The sequence below is a fragment of the Panthera leo genome, chromosome A1 (assembly GCF_018350215.1).
Source record: "Panthera leo isolate Ple1 chromosome A1, P.leo_Ple1_pat1.1, whole genome shotgun sequence".
Lineage (NCBI taxonomy): Eukaryota > Metazoa > Chordata > Mammalia > Carnivora > Felidae > Panthera > Panthera leo.
This window is the reverse complement of record NC_056679.1, coordinates 314,129-337,534: the sequence shown is the minus strand read 5'-3', so window position 1 is coordinate 337,534 and position 23,406 is coordinate 314,129. Positions and strand designations below refer to the sequence as shown.

Genomic DNA, 23,406 nt, shown 5'->3' with positions numbered 1-23,406 from the left:
ATTCTGTGTCTCCCTCTCTCTCTGCCCCTCCCCCGTTCATGCTCTGTCTCTCTCTGTCCCAAAAATAAATAAAAAACGTTGAAAAAAAAATTAAAAAAAAAATAAATAAAATCTCTCTATAATCACACCTACCACAGCACCAAATGCTTCACTGTCAGAAAGCTGTGCATGCAGGAGGGTCTCAAAGAAGGGTGGAGGGTCAGCCCCCTGAGAGGGTAGAAATGTACGGTGATGAAAACGGGCAAAGAATTGTTTCTTGAGGGGTTTAAAAAGTGCCATACCCCTGATCTGGGATCCAGATCTCAGCCCCAAATTTCCCCACAGGACAGTGACAGACCTGGAAGGTTCTTTGGGAACTGCTGTCCACCCACCTGCCTTTGACAGCCCTCTACAATGATCAGCTTCTGCTGGGGGGATGTTCGAGCAAAGACAATCTCTGAGTAGTTGGTTAAGAGCTCATCCAGCTGTTCTGGGCTCATGTCCTTCAGCTCTGTGCCAGTCACCACTGCAGCTTTAGCATCCCTAGAAGGGCCAGAAGGAACTGAGTGAGGCCAAAGGTTGGATCTTATACTAAAATGCTGTTCTGGGCAGGAAATGGGCCGAAGTCTCTTTGAATTTTACCTGGAATCCAATGTCCTTGACCCTAATACTCTATCTAGTGGGATGATAGGGGTTATGAGTTCTGGGGACATGCTGGTCTCCATTTCAAGACAGTAAACTGAGGTTAAAAAAATAAAGCCATTTCCTGGTATCATACAACAATAGGAATAAATCTTTTGCTTTGTAGGAACGGGTGGGAACATTCCTGGGGCAATGTAACTTCCTGTTCATATGTTTTGGGTCCTAGAATTCAGTTTTTGCCAAAACACGCAGGTAACAATTCTTTGTTGTTTATTTCAGACTTATAGTGTCTACTGTGTAATGAGCTGTGTAGGGAGAACAATTTATTGAGGTCCTCTTTGAGGAAAACTATTATCTGCTGCCGATAAAAGTAAGGTTCTAGAAAGTGTAATCAATTACACAGATCTGATTGTATTGTTCCATGCTAAAACATTTCAGAGGCTTTCCACTGCACTTAGAGCAGACCCCTGAGTCCCTAACCTGGTCTGCAAGGCCGGGTGCAGCCTGTGCTGTTGAGCGTCACTTCCCCTTTGGCTGGCTCTCTCCTGCAGCCCACTGGACCTCCCAGCTCTGAGCCCTCCATACCTCCATACCCTCCACTGCCCTCAGGCCTTCACAGGTCTTTCTGCCTTTGCCAGGAATGGGCTTCTCTCACCTCCTCTTCCCTTGACTAACACTCCACATTTTAGCCTTCAAATCTCAGCTTCTACACTCTACGTACAAAACACTGCATGCCTTTTTCTTTACACTTGTTTGTTTTGAACATTTTTAGGTCTGTGTTTTCCTGTTGGTGCTAAATTCTAGAATTCTAGCACTTGACTCAAAATACAGGTATTTCTATGTTCTGGTAAAAAAAATAAAAATATATATATATATGAAAGTAAGATAAGAAAAGGGTGTGTCCTTTCTCCCCACAGCTGCAAAAGCACAAGTATTACATGATCATGAAGCTACAGTTGACACAGTGAATAACTGAAAACATTCACCAAAGTATCCATCCCAACCCCTATTCAGTGTGGTGAGTTGCATGAAAATGCGTAATCCTATTATTTTTAAAAACAAAGAAAATAAACAAAAGCTCCAAAAAGCTTTTGTAGATGAATGTTGTTTATACAAAGGAGCATTGGAATACTCGGACTTCAGATATTGTTGCTGTGCCCAGAGGCTATAATTCTGTTGGGTTGTCTTAAGTGGTAATTTGTTGCTCGGGTAATAATTTATTACCTGACAGCTTGGTATTCTAAAAGGCATAAATGCTTGGGTTAACTAGAGGGGGTTCATTGGTCTCTCCCTTTCCCCCCAACATGTGTGAAGTTATAATAAAGCCAATATTTATTTTTACACTAAGACTTTGGAGTCTTTGGTCATCTGAATTATCAACAGTCAAGGTGACTCTCCTCCCACTGCTAGAACCCTTGTCCCCTGTGTGTCTCCTTCACTGTACTTATGACATCACAAATAGTTTTTATTTTTCTGTCCCTCAACCTAGATGGAAAGCTTCCCAAGGGCAGGGATAGTGTCTGGTGTCTTTGCTGCTATAGTTCCAGTGTCTAGCACCGTGCCGGGTACCTTGTTGGCACTCAACAATTAACTGTTGAAAGCTAATACATGACTGAATGGATGGATGAGTGGACTAAAGGATAGACATGATTACAAGAATTAGGAGACACTATGGAAAACCGAATCTTTCCTCAGGAAGCAACTGAATAAATACTCAAAATGAGCCCTAGGGGAGTGCACCAAACACAGAGGGTTCTTAATATTCCTGATTATACAACTGGATCGACAGCAAGTAATTTCATATAAATTTTGTTTCAGTTTTTCTCACTCTAAATTTGGCACTGAAGTTTTCCGGTCTACTCCACTGGGTTTTTAAAATTTCATACAAGGAGTACATAATGGGTAATTTTCATGGTACCAGTACAGCCTAGCATTACCCTGAGATAATGTCTGGCAAAAAAAAGGGATTTGCTCCAAATAGCACAGCTCTTTAGAGCCAACAAGGATACGAACTTGGATAAGAATGTTTCTGCTACATTGGTTCTGTGCTTACCGTTTGTTAACTTGCTCCACAGCAATGTGGAGGCGTTTTGCAATGTCTTCCACTGTCTCACTGTTGGCTGAAATAATACCCACACTTTTGGCAATAGCTTTGGCTGTGATTGGATGATCACCTGTAACCATAATAACCTAGAACACAATGAGAGAGGCATGTGAACAATGAGAATCTCAGATGGCCAGAGTAGGGATAGTTCAATATCAGCCCAGAATGTGATGAGTGATTATTGTGGTTTGCCCTTATGGCTAGGTTTTGATCTTTAGATCAAAGACAAAACTGTCTCTGAAGGACACACTGATCTCCTTGGATCTATCCTTGCTTCCAAGCTTCTTACATTTCCTCCTCTGACATTAGAGGAAGACCTTTCCCTTGCATGTTACTTTATTTGTGAAAGGGCTGGTGGATATCTACCTGAGAGAGCCTCATGTTGCTTCAACAGTCTTGTTATTAACATGGTAATGGAATTAATATTTTGGTTCTGATATCATGGAGGCAAATGGATTTTGAGGCTGAACCTCAAGATTAAGCAATAGAACCTTTTTTTTTTTTTTTTAACGTTTATTTATTTTTGAGACAGAGAGAGACAGAGCATGAATGGGGGAGGGTCAGAGAGAGGGAGACACAGAATCTGAAACAGGCTCCGGGCTCCGAGCTGTCAGCACAGGGGCCCGATGCGGGGCTCGAACTCACGGACCGCGAGATCGTGACCTGAGCCGAAGTCAGCGCTCAACCGACTGAGCCACCCAGGCGCCCCAGCAATAGAACCTTTTATTCTCTATCATAGTTTAGGGCAAGAAAGAGTCAATTCATGGCATTCTCACTGCAGTTACTATTGTGGTTTGTTCCACCCAGACACAATCATTTTGCCTTTATTGGACGGTTACTAGAATCTCAGTATAGTGAAAGTAGAGATAAAAAGGGGGTGGGGGATTATGATATTTACCTGAGACTTGAACACTGACTACCTCCTATGACAACCATTCTTAGAGAAGTGTACAACATAAATGGAGGACTTCTTAAGTCAGGACAATAACTCCCACCTTGATCCCTGCACTCCGGCATTTGGTGACCGCATCAGGTACAGTGGACCGGGGGGGATCAATCATTGATAAGAGCCCCACAAAACACAGGTTAGACGTGGGAAAGTTCATGGTGTCTACATCAAATGAATAAGATTCTGGAAACTCGTCTGCTGGCAGGTAGAGATGACAGAAACCTGGAATGTGCATGAATTGGGGAGTCAATGAAATTAGGATAAGAAATAACAAAAGAAAAGGAGGAACATTTTCATACACTTTTACTATTTTACTAATACTTGAGTGGATACCAGAATTGTTTCATTATTTCAATTCTATAATGCATGCTGTAATTAGGAAGGACGTATTTCATTCAAAAGTAATTTACTGGGTGCCCACTGGATTCTCTGTTATGTTCTAAGGATATAGAAACCAAGAGGGGTCAGCCTTTGCTTCTGGAGATATCTTAGTCTAGTGTGGAGACAGAGACATAAGAGATAAAGCATAAAAAAGTAAGTGAGTGTTACAGAGTAGAGTCACCTGGGGAATCAGGAAAGACTTCCCCAAGGAGGTCACAAGTGAGATGATTCTTGAAAGAGGAGTTAGACATTTTCCAGGGAGAGAAGGGAGATGTGGGATGAGAAGGCCATTTTAGGCAGAGAAAACGGAACGTGCCAGTGCACAAACTGGGGAAAGAATCTGAGGCGTCAGGAGAATGGTATGAAGCTCCATGTTTAATCAAGGTGAGTGTGAGAGAAAGGCCATTAGGAATGGAGACCCTTTCATTACTCAGAAGGCATCTGCCTCTCATGGGTTGAAGCAGAAAAGATTCCTGTGTCTGGTGGGACTTCCCAGGTCGTATAACTTTCTCATCAGCTTTCACATCAAATTTGTTTTCAGCATGCCCCACTGCTTTACACATTTTAGTAAAGCACAGAGTTTGAGAGGTCAAACACAAGGTTCCTAGAGTGATTCTGGTCAGATAGGTATCAAACCTGCACTGAAAACATAACCTGGTGCTGTGGGTTATTTAAGGCATGCTTAAAGCATTATTATCTCATTTAATTATTTCATTTGCTTAACAAGCTCAAATATCTTTTAGAAACACACATTCCACAGATTCCATCTCGACTGGCAAGAACTTTTACGATGTTTAATGAGCCTTATCATCAACCGTGAACTTCTGTTACCTTAAATTCATATTCGGTTTCTGTCAACCCAGGATTCTCATTAAGAACATACCCTTTGATATCACTTAAGTTACCACAGTTAGGCTTCTGCCACAGTGGCTGGATTTCCATGGTTCCTTCCACCTCTAACATCCCTAGTCTCTGCAACTGGCACTATTTTCTCCCTAATAAGCAAGTGAGCAACTTCAACATTATTCTAAACTTAATTTTCTCCTCTAACTAGTTGCTCAGACTTACCAGTTCTGCCTCCATGAAGTCTCTTGTGTCTGACCCCTCTTTCACATTCCTATTGCCTTGGATCAAATTTCCACCCTCTTTCACCTGAATGAGGGAGCAACCTCCTCCTGAGAGCCATGCCTCTCCTCTCCCTGCTGCTGCCAAGAACTATTCTTTAGAAAACACTGTCATTCTGATCAGTCCACTTGCTGCAAAGCGTTTAGTGGCTCTCCTGACTGTGGAATGAAAGCCCAGTTCCTCACCCACATAAGGCACTCCATATCATGCCCTGCAGTCTATCTTTCCAGCTCATTTCCTAGGACTATGTCGTCTCATTCTCCTGCAATGCTAAACACAGACTGGCTCACTCACAATGAGTGCACAGACCCCGTCCATTTTTAATTCTGTGCTTTGGCTTATGTTGTTCCTTCTACTGTGAATACTTTTTTTCCACCTCCCTTCAAATATGGTCATGCAAGGCTGAGTTTAAAATGTAACTCCTTCCATAAAATCTTCCCAGATTTTCCTCATCTGGAAGCAACCCCACCCTCCTCAGTACTATCATACAGTATTCTCATACATGTTTGTTTGCCATGCTTTCTGTGATTCATGTGGGTGCCACAGCTACTCTGCTAGATAATAAGCCTGTCTCCTCTTGTGCCCTGACCTGGCATAGAGCCTCACACCCAACAGGTGATGGATAAGGGTACTGCTACAAAGAGCTCACCCAGTACACGCTCCCCCAGGCCTCCCAGCTCCATGTACGCGGTGTGGAAGGCCTCAGCTGTGCTCTTGTCCAGAGGCTGCTCCTGGCCATTGACCATGATGGTGCTGCACTTCTCTAAGATCCGCTCGGGGGCTCCTTTCATCACCAGGAGGAAGCGCTTGTCATTGGGGTCATCCGTCTTGTGTATGGAGAGCTGGGAGGGAAGGAACTGAGCACGTTAGGTACAGCCTGCCATTGAATAATGACACTATCTTTACTAATAACGGCCTGAACTGGACAGATCTCTTAATTAGCAACATGACAAGAAGATTAAAGATATCCTCTCTCTCACTGGGCTACTCATCCTTGACGTGAAAAAGGGTGTTCGCTATAGGCATGTTCTATCCTTTTTTAATTTTGTGGTCAAATAATACACAGAGATCTAGACTTGGTCCCAACTCAGAGGGGTACCCTGAGTTTGAATCCACACTAAGTGGAGCTGGTCTTTCAAAAAGAAACTGGTTGCTTTAGGGAGACCAGATGTGGCTGTTAGCCCATGAAGTCTCTGTCTTGAACCAGATCTCCTGGGAAGCCTGTGGGGGTCAGAGGACCTTGGCCACCTTATCTCACCTCCTGTTGCTACCTCCCTATTGTGAGCAGCAGCCTTTCAGACCAACGCTATTCTGAGCTCAGGCAGGGGTGAGGGCAGCAGGAATTCCTGTGCCTCTTCGTCTCCAAATCAATCCAGTTTCACAGCCTGGACATGAAGGAAAACGGTAGGGGTGGAAGAAGTGGGCATTCTCACAGGCTTTCAGGAGAAGAGTTAAGTAGGTTCCACAATTTTAACATCAACATCCTCTCACCTACTAATTCTACTTCCAGATTCATCCTAATAAGATAATCAGAAAAAATCTGAAAAAACTTATAAATGATCATAAAATGGTGAAGTCTTATATAAGCTGTTATTGTAAAGCAGGTACTCTTCCAAGCCTCTGAAAGTAAATCCCGGAAGCTGGAGTGTTTGCTAGAGAATGAGTAAGTTACTAAAAAAAAAAAAAAAAAAAAAAATCTGCCATTTTGGGTCTATCCATTAATTCTAAACCAGTAGTTCTTAGCCTTCTGCATATCAGAGAGAAGCACAATAAAAAAAAAAAGTAGAGGGCAAATATGGTATTTTTTAAATGGGCAAGTAAACATATTAAAAAAAGCAACTAACCAAAACCAAACACAAAGCCAAACTAAAACCTCACATCTATTACCACTATCATTTTCTCAAAGATATGGTATTTTAACATTTAAAAAGTAGGAATAATAGGGGTGCAAGAGTGGCTCATCCGGTTAAGCACTGACTCTTGATTTCAGCTCAGGTCATGATCTCATGGTTTGTGAGATGAAGCCCTGAGTAGGCTCTGTGCTGACAGCGTGGAACCTGCTTGGGATTCTCATTCTCTCTCTCTCTCTCTCTCTCTCTCTCTTTCCCTCCCCCACCCCCACTCACACATGCTCTCTCAAAATCAATAAACTTTGAAAAAAAAAGTAGGAATAATAAACAATTTTGTAGTGTGTACTGTTCTAAGTGCTTCACAAATTGACTCATTTAATTCTCAAAACCACCCTAAGGCTGTGGGTACTATAATTACCACCTTTTACAAGGGAGGAAACTGAGGTGCGGAGAGATTAACTGGCATGTGCAAGGTCATACCCTAATAGGTGGCTGAGCTGGGATTTGAATTCAGGCTACTAGAGTCCCTGCCTTAATCAGGCAGCATATAAAGGATAATATTTTAAATGAAATATATTCATCTTTATATAAAACTTTATAAAATATTGTCATCATTTTCACCAGTTTGCCACAAACCATTGGAAATATTTTTATGGACCAGTCTCAGTTTGGGTAATCGCTTTTTTAAATCAATAAGACATAGACCTTCCACTTTATTTCCTTTGGTTGAATGATACCCCAGAGACCAAGGTGATGACATCTAAGACTCTTTGATTAGGGTTGAGTGTTGCTCATGTGTAGATATAACGTAGCACTAACAGCACCCAAAGAGGTTCTTTGACCTCTTCTGCAGGAGCCCACATAGGACCTCCTTTCTACTTCCAACTCTGGGTAGCCCACTTTCTTCCTCAACATTTAGTACATGAGGCTTCACAGAACCTACTTTTTCTCATTTCTCACATCATTAGGAAAGGCTTTACTGGAGTAGATGGAACCCCAGTCAGATTCTGAGTCTTGTTCCTGATTAGAAGGTATTCAATCTACGCCTTAAGAGCATGAACTCCCTGGGTCTGTTTGAATCCTGGTTCTGGCCCTTACTAGCTGTGTGATAATGCTCTGTACCTCAGTTTCCTCATTCCCTACCTTATAGAGTGTGTGATTCAATGTATGTAGAAATTAGCATATAATACCTATCATTACTATTGTTATTTTAGGATTGTTACTCATTCTATTTTCACTTATGTTTTGAATAAGAGATCTAACTTCCTGGCCTTAGTATTTTACTTCATACAGTTTTTAGTTGTCTATTTGGCTAACTACAATTCTTCATTGGCTTGTTATTCACAAAGACGTTTGCAACACAGTTATTTCCCAATCCTAAATGCCATCCAAACAAAATGTGTGGGTAAATACCAGAAACGTTTACACAGACATGGTTATCTTATTTATATACTTTCCTGTTATGCAAAGACCAAGTCATGACGCCCTGCTCTCAGCTTTGGAGTCTATGGGAAGTCCCACTTGCAGCAGTAACTGGGTTACAAATTGCCATTTGTCCCCCCATGAGAAGGATAGAGCTAGTGGGTCCTTAGCTAGCCTGGAATGAGGGAAGACAGCTAGCAAAGGATGGCCATTTTCTTCCTGAGCAATGGGTAGAAAGGAGATCCCTGTCAACTGCATATGGGGCAGAACTAGAAAGCAACGTGGCTGGTAATAGTCATCTGAGAAGACTGTTCATTGGTTTTCACAAAAGGCAAGGCTTATTCACGTGGCCTGAACTAAACTGTTCTGCCTTTGTGTTGTGGTAGAAAAAACATGGCCTTGGGAGTTGAAGAGATGTGTGAAAAGTGGTTGTGCCACTCAAATGTTTGGGTAACTCTGCTAGGATTGACATTTTTTTTTCTTTTTTCTTTTCTTTTCTTTCCTTTTCCATTTCTTTTTCCCTTTCTTTCTTTCTTTCTTTCTTTCTTTCTTTCTTTCTTTCTTTCTTTCCTTCATCAATATTTTCTAAGGGCCTGTTTCCTCACCTAGAAATTGAGATTAATTAGCCCTACCTCAGGTTTATTGTGAGGATTAACTGAGAGAATGTATGTAAAGTGCTGGACATAAATGAAGGGCACAGTAAATTTTACTTCTCCCCACTCCCTCACCTTTCATTTATCCTTTGGGATATGGCTTTTGCCCCTCACTTGTGCAAATGTTACCCAGAGGGGGTGGGGGTAGGGGTGGGAGTGAAGTGGTTGTGTGTGTGTGTGTGTGTGTGTGTGTGTGTGTGTGTGTGTAACATAGATCATTCACAGGAACAGCCGGCACCTGATAAGATCTCCACTTTTCTTTCTTCTCTATCTACTTCCAGCAAAGGAAAGAGGCCAGCAAGGGAAACCTATTCTGGGCTTATTAGATGCCCAGGCCCTGCATCCCTGAGGACTATTTCTGAAGTCAAATATCATTCAAAATATACACTAACCAAAGGATACTTACAGCTAGAAATGCTGTCTAGTGATGGCAAAGATTCGGTTGTGAGGAAAAACTCACCTGAAATTTATTGGTTGAATTAAAAGGGATTTCAGCTACTTTGTGGTTTCTTTTTCTAATTTCCATCACATCACCCAAAATGACCTCTGAGAACTTCAAAAGAGCAGTTTCTGAGGCATCTCCGACGACAACTCTCTGAGAATCAAGAGATAACAAATATTTGCAGCACATAATCTGGTTCTTTTGTGATCATATTTAATGAGCCAGCATAGAGCCTAGTTAAGCTTACCATCTAACAAATGATTACACCACAATTAGCCACTGACTGAAGCATGGTAAAAGTGTTAAACTGAATGGTGCTGCCTACTGGCATTAGGGAAGTTCAAAACAGAGCTCTGAGAGAGCTGGAGGGTCTCATGAAAAAAGCAGATATGAACTAGTTTTGAAAGACGGATGGATTACCAAGAGATAAAGGTGCAAAAGAAAGCCTTCTGGAAACCAGAATGTCATGAAAGAAGGCATGAAATGGAAGAGTTCGGTATATATTCTGGACATACAGGTAGATATGGCAGGCAAGGTCTAAAACTTGAGAAGCCAAAAACAGAGATGCACAGAAAGTTTTTGAGCAAAGTTAGGTGAAGCAGTTCATCTAATGAAGTCTTTAAGGAAAATTAGTGGCACGGAAGAAAGACTTGGGGAAGGGACAAACTGGAATCATGGAAGCTAATTAAGAGGTTGGTATAATTAATTAGATATAAGGTACTAGTGATAATATAAATATAAAATTATAGATATTTTTGAAGCAAGAATAATAGGACTTGGTGATTCACTAGATATTAGGAATGAAGAAAATTAAAGACGACTTCCAAAAGGTTTGTCTTGAATGACAAGTAAAATGGTTATGTCATAGAAAAAGTAGGAAATTTTGGACAAGAGAGTGATTTAGAGCCAGGTTGGGCACATGTGGAAGGTGACAAGTATAATTTGTTGAGAGTCTAACATGGCAAAACTTCTGAGTGGAAACACAAAACTAACTGAAGATCCATGGAGTTTGGGTGAGAAATCAGAATTGGAGATGAGGATTTGAAAGATATGGGCAGAGAAATGATTGGCCCAGAAGAGAATTGATGAGCTGTCTGATAGAGAAAGAAAGCCAATCAAATAAAACGTATAAGAAAGAGCAAGAGTCAATGAAGGAAACAGATGGCGAACAGAAAAGCCAGGAGAACTCACTGAGAGGGAGAAGCAGAAGGGGAGAGGAGAGAGGAGGAAGGGAAGGAAGGAGGGGGAGGGAGAAGTTTGTTTTTGTATATTCCAACATTCCAGGACCCCTTAGAACCCCATCTTCTGCCAAGAGGAATACGTTCTAAGGTCAATCCTTCTATTTTCATCCAATTATATTTTAAACTTCAGCGAATGGATTTAAGTAATAAAGTGAATGGCATTTATGTAATAAAGAAACTTTAATTATATCTACTTTAAGGAAAGTACCTTAAAGGCACATCCATTTTCAGGAATGAGACAGAATTTTCAAAAGACCAAATCAATGTTCTGAGGACTTTTTAGACATCTCTGTGATTTCTGAAAGCTACTTAGAGTGAAGAAAATTTTCTGTGGATCTTGTGAGTCAGACTTGTTCTTACTGGTACAAACTTTACATAGTTGGAGAGATTTAAATCAAGCACCAAATCAGAATGGAGAAAGTGACTTCAAACTGGCTGTGATTTAAGACTGAGTGATGCTGAAACTTTACCTTCATGATGGGGACACTTTCCTGTCCCGGTCTGAACTCAGCTCTGTTGCACAATGTTATTATCTTTGATAAGGAGGCCCAAGTTCCAGAGCTTTGATCAAAGACTTGGTCTGGAAAACAGAACAGTGGATCCTGGGGGTGGTAGGCCTAATACCCATACTATTCAAACAATTCTCTGAGACTGCAACCACATTCCGCTCGGCCTCCTCTGCTCAAGTCCACAACTTCAGGCCCCACTGAATGTTCCAAAAGACTTACTTGAATGGTCTTCACTGGTGTCAGCTATGAAGATCTGATTGTCGAACCACAGATGGGCCACGGTCATCCTGTTCTGGGTCAGAGTCCCAGTCTTGTCTGAGCAAATGATGGAGGTGGAGCCAAGGGTCTCCACTGCCTCCAGGTTCTTCACCAGGCAGTTCTTCTTGGCCATCCGTTTAGCTGTCAGCGACAGAGTCACCTAGACCAGGGAGAGAGAGAGAGACAGAGGGAGAGAGACCGATAGAAAGAGACAGAGAGAAAGAGAGAGAGAAGCTTTGAGAAAAATTATCATTTTGAACTTGGGCTCCAGAACATAGAAGCAGCTGGAGCTGAACTGATTGCAGAACAGAGGTATAGTTACACATGCAGCAAAGCTGACCCAGTGCCTGATAAACCACATAAAGACCTATATGCCACAATCTTTTTATTAAACTTAGGAGGTAAATAATATGCCTGAGTTCCTCAGTTGTAGAAATTGCCAAGGATATTTTTTTTCTTTTTAAGAAATGTGAAAACGTAGAGAAGGCATCAGGCTTCCTGAAAATCTGTAGGTGGTAGTTTGAGTTTGTCTTATCTAGATCTTAAGGAGGAAGATAATATATGCAATTTGTAGATAGATCTCCTGAAAATGAAAACATAACGTTTTCTAGGACAGTGCGTTTGAATATTAACAATATCACAGTTCCTTTTGTGTACGAAACAGTCTATTCAGAATGTCCCACGGTATCCCTGACAGGGAGGGAGCATGGCTCTGAAGATGGAGGAGACTCACAGTGTATGGTGCGTGCTCACCCAGCACAGCAGAATGCTAAGGGTTACCAGGGTCAGGGTATAGGCCACCTAGCAGCATGGACTCACAGTGACAGTGGCCAGGAGACCCTCAGGCACATTGGCCACAATGATGCCAATGAGGAAGATGATGGAGTCCAGGACATGATACTTCAGGGACACTGCGATGATGAAGAAAAGGATGCCGATGGAGATGGCCACTCCTCCCACAATATGAACAAAGTGCTCAATCTCAATGGCAATGGGTGTCTTCTCATTTCCAACTCCTGAAGCCAGAGAGGCAATCTGACCAATGATGGTGCGGTCGCCTGTGTTGATGACCATGCCAGTCGCTGTGCCTACAGGTGAAGTAGACATTTTATTCCAGGAGTCCTCAGCTACAAGGGGACCACAGCCCGTTTACAGTCCTCTCTTTGCTGGCTTACACGATCAATTAGCACATGACATTACAAAGTTCTCTAGGCTTTTCAGTTCCATGTTTTCTCTTGGAAAGGCTTTGTAGCAAGAGGTGGTAAAGAGATAAGAACATAAAACCTAAGGGGGAGAAGGGGGATGGGTGGGGCATGTGGTCCTGAGAGACAGCTGGACTTACCTTCCAGACAAGTTGTAGAATAGAAGCCGATGTTCTTTGTTTCCAGGGCATTGTCGTGGGTAAACTCAGAGGAGCGGGCTTGGGGCTCCGATTCCCCAGTGAGAGATGAATTATCTACCTAGAAGAAATTTTGAAAAAAGTTGAAGACTAGGCATCTCGTTCCTGTCACAGTCACACTGAGACCTGGAAAGACAACATAATGGCAACTCGTTACGAGCGTGATCTTTGGGGTGCCCTGTGGTGCTTACCTTACAGCCCTGAACAGACAACAACCTGATGTCTGCAGGGATCCGGTCTCCTCCTTTAATCTCCACTATGTCTCCCACCACTAGTTGCTCTGCAGGGATGGTCTTCTTCTCGGAATCTCGAATGACAAGAGCTTGCTGCAAAGGAAAACAGTGGCAGGCAACTCATCCTGGAATGATGCCAGTGCTCCTCCATCTGCACCTTCCCACGTCTCGGGAATGCAGGCCATGGAAGCCACAGCTCTCGGAAGCCAAAGACTTGTACCTAGGGACTGAACGTACTAAGATCTCTTGTTTCTTGAGGAGGAACTCTTAGAGAGTTCTTGGAACCAGAATATGCTGTTGTGGGCAGATATAACAAACTGACAGCCCTGGGTATGACAGTAAGAGGGACAATTAACATTGAGTGATCTTAGATGGGATGTGCAGGGAGAGCCCTGAAGCCTGAGCCAAAGGGTTTAGTAATCTTGCTCAGATCAGGAAAACTTTAATGGAGTGGGAAGCAGATCTCCCACTTCTTAGCACAGATGATCCCATCCAGAACCCTCTCCAGCTGGCAGCTCCGTGGGCCAGGGGCAGCATGGTTTTCCTACTGTGCTGCCAGTGGTGTGTCGTCTCCCTAGAGGACACCTAACACGGGACCCTGCGGGAAGACAGCAGCAGCAGGCCTCCCTCACCAAGAGCAGTTTGGGACAATGTGCAGAGAGGCTCCAAAATGGGTGCAAAAATGGTCACAGATGAAGAATTGCAGGTTGACCTCCTTGGCTACCAGGGAATACTCCTGAACTTCTACAGCTCACTCTTGGAAGCCCCTGAATTACTTTTGTTTGAACAGTCCACCAAAGCTCATGAGCAGTAATAGAAGATGTTGTGTGATGATTGATGTTTCTGTGCTTTGTTCTCGACTAAGCATTTTCCTGTGTCCTACTTCCCTGATCATCTCAAAACTCTGTGCAGAAGTGGGGCTTCAGAGGGACTGCCTAAGACTTAGACAGCAAATGGTGGAGCACAGACTCTCTGCCTCAGAGGCCCCACTCTCCTCCTCATCTGAAGTCATGTGGAGACCAGAGAGGGATGGCTGCTACCCACCTGTGGGATCATCTTATTGAAGGTGGCCATGATGTTGGTGCTTTTTGCTTCTTGGTAGTAAGCGAAGATCCCCGTTAAAATAACAACCAAGGCAAGCACGCAGCCCAAGTATGCCTGGGTAAGGAGGAGAAGCATCGATCAGAAGAACAGGCATCAGGAGTGAGTCAGGTCCTAGGGATAGAGCTCTCCATGGGAAGGCAAGAGACATGGCAGTGGTATTCTGGTGTCATTTATAGGCCACAAAATTTATCCATTTAATGTGCATAATTCAGCGATTGTTAATGAATTTACAGTTTTGCAACAATCACCACAATACAGTTTTAGAACATTTTCATCGCCCCAATAAGATCCCTAGTACCCAGTTCCCACTCCCACCCCCCGACCCTGGCAACCACTGATCTGCTTTCTGTCTCTAGGATGCACCCATTCTAGACATTTCATATCAACAGAATCATACAGTGTGTGGCCTTTTGCATCTGGCTTCTTTCTCTTAGCATCATGTTGGCCAATTCAGTTTTTTGGCTTTGGTACTCAGTTATCAGCAGGCATAGATGCTCCCCATGTTAAAGGGAGACAATTAGCTCTGAGGTGAGAGAACCCCAAAATATTTCATATGGATACAGATATTTTTTCCCTTAGGAACTTAGAGTGCCCCTCTTTCTCTCTTTAAAATTCACGCCTCATGCTGCCCCTGAGACATCAGAAAGTTAGCTACAATTTCTGTTTTATAGCTGGTAAAATTCTTGATTTTCCCAAACCCACACAGTGAGTGATCAGTGTAGACTCCTGATTCCAGCTCTGCCCACCAAAGGCCTTACTTTATGATTGTTTTCCCATTACTAGTTTAGCAAACCCTAGAAAGAGGCCCGCTTACGTTGTCTAGGGATGAGGACTTATTCATGGAGTACTGGATCCCATATGCAATCCAGCACAGGATGGCTCCTATCCACAGAAGGATGGAGAACCCTCCCACCATCTGCTTGAGAAACTTGATGATCTCCGGTGTTTCCTTGGGAGGAGTGAGGGCATTGGGACCATTCTGAGCCAGGAGCTCAGCGGCTTGGGTGCTAGAAAGACCCTGAGAAAGCCAAGCAAAAACAAATAGGAATTAGACATTTCTCTTCTCTGAGGTTGGACATCATTTTTTCTGCAGGTTGTGGGTAGGAGTTAACCATGCGCAAGGAGGACCCGGGAAAAGTAGATGATGCCTCCTCTCCCCCAACCCTCACCTTTTTAAAAAGAATATTTAATATTAGTGCTATCAGCCAGGCGATGTACTCCATATATTTGCTCATATACTCTTCCAAATAACCCTCTGAAGAAGGTACCATTATTATCCTCATTTTACAGATGTAGAATTTGAGGCATATGGAGGTTAAATCATCCAGCTAGTACCTGGTACTACCAGATTGAACCAGGCAACCTGGCTTCAGAGCCATTATACTACACTCAAGATAGGAGTAACTTGGCTAAGGAGGATTTGAAATATAAAAGCTAATCACCAGGGTTAAGGGCAATGTAGTAATTATCCAGAAAATGTTCTCTATTGGGCTAATTTTTCATCCTTAAGTCTGGTGTCTTTCTGCTTTTCTATATATCCACCCCAAGTTCTAAGTTCTTGCTCATCTTAAGTGTTATAAATCCTACCAACCCCTGAGGCCCACATCAGCAGTCACTTCTTGCCAGAAGCCTTTCCTGGTAAGCGTGCCATCCACAGGTGCACACAGGCCCCTCCACCACCTTGAAATCGTGTATTGTGATTCATAAGGCTTTTTTTCCCCCCCACAAACTATCCTTTGTGGAGAAAGTCTTGTCATTACTTTTTCTCCCTAATACGTTGTAAGCTACCTAAAGGATAGTTTAAAGACTACCCTTATTCATTTTGTGTCTTTTATAGGGTGTACTGCTTCTTCTGTAATAGAGGCTCATGTATTTGCTGAATAACTAGATTTGGAGCCACCAACTTGTAGTATAATTCAAATAAAATTTACCACCTTCTCCTTCTTATGGCCTTCTCTAATCTCTCGGCCCCCAGCTCCGTGCCATGGCCCTGTCCACCACTTGACCAAATCTCCTCCTCCTCCTGCTTCTCTCCCTTGGTAACTGGGATCAGGGATCTGTTCAAAAACTCCAGCAAAGCAAAGTTCTACCAGTTATTTCTTTGAAATGTCTCTTGAATCTGCCCCCTTCCTTTCCCATCTTACTGCTACCGCCCTGTTTTGGTTCCTCATTTTGTATTCCTGAGTGATTGTCTCATTCTACTAGACCCTTCCATCTTCCACTTAAAAAAAATATCTATCTACCTACCTACCGATACCTATATATATCTCCCACCAGAATTGCTTGTCTGTTTCTCTCTCTCTTCTACCAGAATCTACCTATCTATATCTATATATATCTTCCACTTACTATCTTCTACCAGAATTGCTTTTTGAAAACCAATCTTATTCAAATCACTTCCCTGTTTAGAAATTGTGTGTAAGTACAACTAATATAGTCCTTATTCCTTAGTTTAATATGGAAGTGTTTGATAGTTTCACCCAAATTACCACTCCCCAGCCTTATTTTTTATCCCTCTTCTCCCCTTTCCACACACATTAGCTCCCAGAAACCCCAGACTGATTTCCAAACATACCCTGTCCTCTCCAGCCTCCTGGGTACTCTGCTAACTTAAACCTGAATCCTCCTATATCCTGATTCATGCACTGCTCCATCCCGGGAGCCTGGTTCCTCTGGTCATAATGGGTCACTCAGCACACTGTTTAAACCTATCTTTGCCATCTAAGTGGAACAGACTGGATGTTATGATACTCCCCTATATATCTGCATCCCTTGCTGGACTGCTAACTCCTTGAGACCAGGGATCACCTGTCCCTCTCACTGCTTGTCCTGTGCGGTGCACATAGCTCTTTTTGTTGCCTTTAACAGATGTTTCCAAATCTCCTGATGTCAAGACACCAAAACTTTTGAAATTTAATTTGAATTTGAAGCAGTCCTTCTGTGATGGGGGAATTTGCTAGATGCCTTGGAGCACACCAGTGTGTGCTCTTGTCAGAGGAAGAGGCAGACAAGCAGGGCTCTAAGACTGTCACTCTGGATGCTTGCTTTTTATCACTGGTTTTCCCCACTCTTTGATAAGACCATTATACTTCCTGGACACGGAGGTTAAAAGTAATCTCTGCCTCTGACCACGACCATAAAGACGTGTCTGAGTCTTCCTAGGGATACCACAGCTTTCCTGCAGTTATAATCAAAAGATTGTTTACAGCCAGGCATCCAGCTCAGCTGAGGGGCTTGACTTGGGGCGTGGTTCAGCCCCGCCAGCTCTTCAGGTTAACCAGCCCCCTCTCACATGCTGGGTATGTAGGTGAATGGCATTCTCAAAGTTGCTGCTTCATCCTAAAGATGCCATCCACTTTTCCACACACCCTAAGCACACAGCTTTGTACAGTCCTTTGTATAGTTCCGTCCCAGTCTTCCTGATCCCCAGTCCCCTGATGACTTACTGTAATGATGTTTGTACCATATTTCTTTTCCAACTCCTTAATGCTGAGTTTGTGGTCATCCTGAAGTCCGTGAAAAGAAGAAGAGAGTGCATTAGATAATTCCAAAAGACACAAATGCTAAACTAAGTTTAGACCAGCCCCTGAAAACTGAGAGTAGCACTGAGGATAGAAGGGGGGGGGGGGCAGGAGTGAGGGAGAAAAGGAAAAAACCCTCTGTGCCAGGTGGTTATTGCAGTGAGGGAAGAGAGTCTCGCTGCAAGAAAGGTTTGCTCTTCTGATTCACTGGCCAGGGGATTTTCTGGCCATCCCTCGAGTTCAGGCTTAATTTGCCATTTACCACATAATAACTGTCTTTAGTTTTTATGAACAAAGCAATGCATTTCACCTCAATCTGTTCTCCAGCACATGCAAATTCTAGCATACCTCTCTGTTGTCCAGATACTAGTGATCTGGATACTTAGTTCAGACCTGAGTTCTGGGATTAGTTGAGGGTGATGAGCTATACCTAACCAGACCCATCTGATATATTCTCACAACTTATTACCCGTGCAGCCCTCTTTGGGCAGGTAGTCTCTGGTAGGAAGAGGCAAGACTTTCCTTAATCAAATACTTGAGACTCACGGAGTTCACTTGTTAGAGAAGTCCTGAGACTTACAATCTGGCAAATAAATATCAGTATGGTCCACACTTGCTAATTTTGTTATAGAATCATCAGACTAAAGCAGAGTTTCTCAACCTTGGTGTTACAGACATTTGGGCCAATAACTCTTTGTTGTGGGGGGGTGGGGGGGCTTCCACCTGCTATATGCCACCTATTAGCAACCTCCGTGGAGTTGTGATTACCAAAAATGTCTCCAGACCTTACTAAATGTCCCCTGGGGAGCAAATTCCTCCCCTCCCTTCCCTTGAGACCCACTGGGCTACAGGATTAGAAGCCTCTTCCTGTCTTGGAAAACCCAGGGTTAAGTAACTCTCCTGCACCCTACCTAGAAAATCTAGCACTCAGGATTCTTTTTTTTTTTTAATATGAAATTTATTGTCAAATTGGTTTCCATACAACACCCAGTGCTCATCCCAATAGGTGCCCTCGTCAATGCCCATTATCCACTTCATTCTCAGTATTTAAGAGTCTCTTATAGTTTGCCTCCTTCCCTCTCTGTAACTTTTCTTTCCCCCTTTTCCCCCCACCTGGTCTTCTGTTGAGTTTCTCATGATCCGCATATGAGTGAAAACATATGGTATCTTTCTTTCTCTGACTGACTTATTTCACTTAGCATAACAGTGTCCAGTTCCATCTACGTTGCTACAAAAGCCCAGATTTCATTCTTTCTCATTGCCAAGTAATATTCCATTGTATGTATAAGCCACAACTTCTTTACCCATTCGTCAGTTGATGGACATTTAGGCTCTTTCCATAATTTGGCTATTGATGAAAGTGCTGCTATAAACATTGGAGTACATGTGCCCCTATGCATCAGCACTCCTGTATCCCTTGGGTAAATTCTTAGCAGCAGCACTCAGGATTCTTTAAGCTCTGATCATCTGAAACAAAGATTTATACTGTGATGGGTAAAAGAACCATCTCTTTTCTTAAGTACATGCAAAAAAGTGACATGTTGTGTAAGAGATTAGATTTTCCAATTACAACATTTTTTTGCCCTTTCCTCAGCCAGATTCTGCTTTACTCATTCAGTCGTTGTACTCATATTAATAATTGAAAGATATTGCTGGGGATTCAAAGGATTAAGACACAGTTCTGTGCACTGTGTGCTAAGTTCTGGGCAGACAGAGGTAACAGGTGATTACAGCCATTGTTCACATGGATGGAACTCAGACTTTAAGGAGCCTATATATAGTGTGAGGCAGAATACCTTTCCTCTTCCTTTACCCCTGACTTTGTGGATGAGAGCATGGGGGAGGAGAAGGAGGAGGGGTGGGTGCCTCTGGTGCACCCTGCTGGCCGGCACTAGAATAGCTCAGGGCATCATCCTGTGGCTCAGGCTTGGGTCATTAATCAGCCTGTTTATTCAGAAGCCAGGGATACTTTAGTTCTTGTCAAAGTTCCAATGTGCCAGAGGGCATCCAAGTGTGCTGTCACAAATGAAATTATAGGATTCTTGTGAGAATGTTGGGAAAGAAAGATGTTCCTCTCTCAGCAGGGAAGCAGGGGAACACCGGCTAACACCATAAAAATTATTTTCCTATATTATACATCTTCACAAAATGCTCAAAAAAAGGGAGATTATCTTCATAGTAAACAGGCATAATGGATATACGTTCATGTTGTAAGTAGCAATTTCAAGGAAGACTAGATTTGCCTTCAATCCCAAATCCTAGAGATACATAGGAAATAAGAATGGCTATCTATCGTCTGGTGCTGTGCTAAGCCTTTCTCCTCCTTTACTTCATTTAACCCTCTTAATGACTTCAACAGGTAGGCACCATTTTTAATTCCTGTTTTTCAAAATAGGAAATGAATGTCAATCAAACTGGGATCTGAATTTGGGTCAGTCCAGTTTCAGGGCTGTGTTCTTAACTGTCAGAACATACATGGGTAAATACCTAGTGGTGTGCTGCTAAATGTTTAAGAGCCTGCCAGGAAAAATAAACTGAAAGCTCTGATTTGTAGCATTCCCTGATTTCTCACCATAGCCAAATTTCAAGCTGCTAACCCAATGTCAACCGACTTGCCAAATTCCTGAATATTTAACAATTGGCTCGCTAGCCCACATGAACTTGCACCACTATTACCTGCTCCAACAATAACAGAATTTTAAAGTCTGCAGTGAACTGCAGGGGCAATCTAGCAAACTTCGGGCTTCGTGTGGAAGTTTCCGCCTTGACGTTCCTAAGATGTAACCTGTCACATTTCAGTTCTGAGGCAGGTCTTTCCCATGGTGGCCAGCTTTGATAATTCCAAAGTTCCTCCTTAACAGGAATACCAGGCTTCCATAAATCACAAAATGGCTAATTATAAATTACACTTTAAACTACAAATTGCATCAGTTACACAATATTCTTACTTTTTTCTCACTTTTCCCCCTCACCCCTGCAAACTGCTTATTTCCCACTTTCCACAAAGAAAATGGAGCTTCACTGAAGCTAGGTGGTTTGCTCCCAGTTATCAATCAGTGAAGTGGAACTAAATTGAGCCTAAGGTTCTCTGAATCCAAGCCCAATATTCTTACCAGTGAAATTATTCTTTCTCATGGGGCATACACAGCCAGAAACCTAGCAAGGTTTCATGGTTTTGGTTTTTCTCCTGCATGGTTCCAGCTCCAACAGTTTTACCTTACCAGCTGAAAACTGGCAATCGGTCACCTATGTCTCAATGAAACAGCCGGGAAGCAAAGAGGTCTGGGCTGTGCCTGTGGGGACTGGAATCAGAGGCTCTTCCCTCAGAGTGCCTACAACCAGAATACAGGAATCCTGCACAGGACCTACCCCTGGCTAGATATTATCACGCCATTTATTTTAAACAAGGAAACAAATCTCAGGGCGGAGCGGGGAGGGAGATTTTCAAATCGTCGAGACTGATCTTTCTTTTGTAAGAGGCAGGTTATAGGGGCAAGTTCTCAGGGGGAAGGGCAGTACTCAGTGGACCCATTTGGCTTAAGGACCAAATCAACTGACCAGATCCAGTTCTTTCTTAAGCTCCTCTTTCTGGTGATTCTTTTTGGGTTCAAAGCAGTTCTTCAGGCCTCTGTACTTCTCCTTGCCATCATCCCCTTTGCCTGTTTGGTCAATGTCTTTCGTTCCACTGAGCTCCACAGAGTAAATTTCTAGTGTTTTCTGAAAGGAAAGCAGAGGTGCCATATTGGTCCGAGATGGGTTTTCTGAAGAGGCGTCAAGCTCTTCTCCCTGTGGGTCAGGGACCGGCAGGGAAGGGAGCCTCCCTCGCACCTTTCACTCTCTCCTCTGGCGAGACTGTGGAGAGGTTCTCTCTCCCCCACCTTCAAATAGCAACTCCTGGACCCCTTTCTTTTCCTCTCCTCCAGTGTAGAGGGAAGGCTAGGCCACACAGCCCTGCCAGCATCTCCTCAGGGTACCCCTCTTGGGGGTGGGGAAGGTGGGAAGTTACTTCCCCCAGCTGGAGACATGACCCCTCCAAGAAGCCCCAGGGGCGCCCTAGTATCTTGCTCCCCACAGGACACACCGGCCGTCAGTCCCGCTTCTCGGGTGCGGCGTGCCCACTGAGCTCGTGAACCTCAGTCGCGGGCAGGGCGGTCTTAACCCCCCGCCCCGCTCCAGCTTCCGAATCGGCGCCGGCCCGGGGGCCCCTGGGGCCCCTTCCCCCGAGGTTTGGATTTGGGTCTTCACCCCGGCTAGCCGCAGGAGGGGAGAGGGGCCGTGCAGAGGCCAGAAGGAAGGCAGAATAAAGACGACCCGCCCTCCCTCTTTCTCTTCGCCTTCCACCCGTCCGCACTGGTCTCGGGCGGACGCCGGGGGCCGCACGCACCTTGACCATGGCGCCGCTAGTGGCGCCGCCTGCGGGCGGGCGCGGGGTCTGGGCTCCGGCGGCGGCGGCGGCGCGCGCAGCGCGGGGGGTCCCGTCGGGCGGCGCGCGCAGGGCGGGGGTCCCGTCGGGCTCTGGCGGCGGCGGCGCGGTCCCGAGGCGCACCTCCCGCGGCCGAGCGCCAGCCGCTGCCGCCGGGAGGCGGTGCCCGCCTTAAATGCCGCCCGCCCCGCCCACGCGCCAGCCCCGGGACGCCCCGGGAGGCGGGAAAGCCGCAGGCGCGGGCCCCGGCGCGGAAAACCACGACGGGACCTCTATCCCGGGAGCCGGGCGCGGTGCGGGCCCCGGCCCGGTGCGCGGGGTCCTGAAGGGCAGCGCCGTCGGCCCGCCGCCGAGCGAGCCCCGGACGCTCACGAGGCCTCGTCCAAGCTGGGGTGGAAACCCTCGCCCGCTCTGCTTCTAAAATTTGCTTGCCAACAAAGGAATTGGTAAAAGTATGCAAGCAGACGGGGGAATTGCAGTTCCTGGCGGCAACTGCTCTCGAAGGTCTGGCCACACGAGGCGACTTATTACCGGAGAATGGATTTCCACAGGCGAATGTGGCTGTCAGGGTGAATTTGGGAATAACCGAGAGAGCTGTGAGGCGTAGCTGAATGACTTCGGGGATCCGGGGAAGAAGTTGGAGTTCTGAAACACTGTGGAGGCAGGAAGTGGAGAGGACAGATGGGAGGAAGCCGCGCAGCCGGGAGACTCCGGGACTTGACTGTGCCCCGTGGGCAGAACTGAAGCTGCGGGCTGAGGCCGGACAGACACCCCCACCCCCTAACTGGCACAGACGTCTCCCCCTTCCGCCAAAGCTACACACGCAAGTCCCTTCCTTGCTGCCTGCCTTCCTCCCCACCCCCCTTCCTTTCTTATTTTCTTTCCAAAATGGCAGACTTTGAAGTCCGACGCCCTCCCCCAACACACCCCTGTGGAGCTGGGCAACACCAATGAGTCACTCCTTAACTAAATGGTAAGGGACAGGAAATTCCCGGGTGACACCTGGTTCGCACATACACATTTCGGGTTCTTTCAAGTTGGAGGGGATATTAAATTCTAGTCCAAACTCAAGCAACAGTGGCCCCCTGGAGTAGGTCTGTACGGTGTCCCTCTTTCCTTCTCTCATGGAGAATGTTCTTCAAAGGAAAAATTTGAAGACAGGGCTAAGGCG

The 23,406-nt window shown here is 44.6% G+C and overlaps 1 protein-coding gene across 1 annotated transcript in view; it reads right to left on the bottom strand.

Annotated features, from left to right (window-relative positions):
- Positions 1 to 22,230, bottom strand: part of ATP12A (ATPase H+/K+ transporting non-gastric alpha2 subunit) — a 28,623-nt gene extending 6,393 nt beyond the window's left edge. Inside the window, exons 1-15 of the mRNA XM_042921018.1 lie at positions 22,197 to 22,230; positions 21,371 to 21,529; positions 17,738 to 17,797; positions 15,106 to 15,309; positions 14,232 to 14,345; positions 13,146 to 13,280; positions 12,898 to 13,015; positions 12,375 to 12,643; positions 11,517 to 11,715; positions 11,259 to 11,368; positions 9,566 to 9,700; positions 5,830 to 6,022; positions 3,721 to 3,896; positions 2,675 to 2,811; positions 372 to 522 (exon numbers count right to left, since the gene is read on the bottom strand). Of these exons, the coding sequence (XP_042776952.1) occupies positions 372 to 522; positions 2,675 to 2,811; positions 3,721 to 3,896; positions 5,830 to 6,022; positions 9,566 to 9,700; positions 11,259 to 11,368; positions 11,517 to 11,715; positions 12,375 to 12,643; positions 12,898 to 13,015; positions 13,146 to 13,280; positions 14,232 to 14,345; positions 15,106 to 15,309; positions 17,738 to 17,797; positions 21,371 to 21,529; positions 22,197 to 22,205 (2,169 nt within the window). The 5' untranslated portion in view covers positions 22,206 to 22,230. The remainder of the gene's footprint in view (positions 1 to 371; positions 523 to 2,674; positions 2,812 to 3,720; positions 3,897 to 5,829; positions 6,023 to 9,565; positions 9,701 to 11,258; positions 11,369 to 11,516; positions 11,716 to 12,374; positions 12,644 to 12,897; positions 13,016 to 13,145; positions 13,281 to 14,231; positions 14,346 to 15,105; positions 15,310 to 17,737; positions 17,798 to 21,370; positions 21,530 to 22,196) is intronic.
- Positions 22,231 to 23,406: the final 1,176 nt, after the last annotated feature.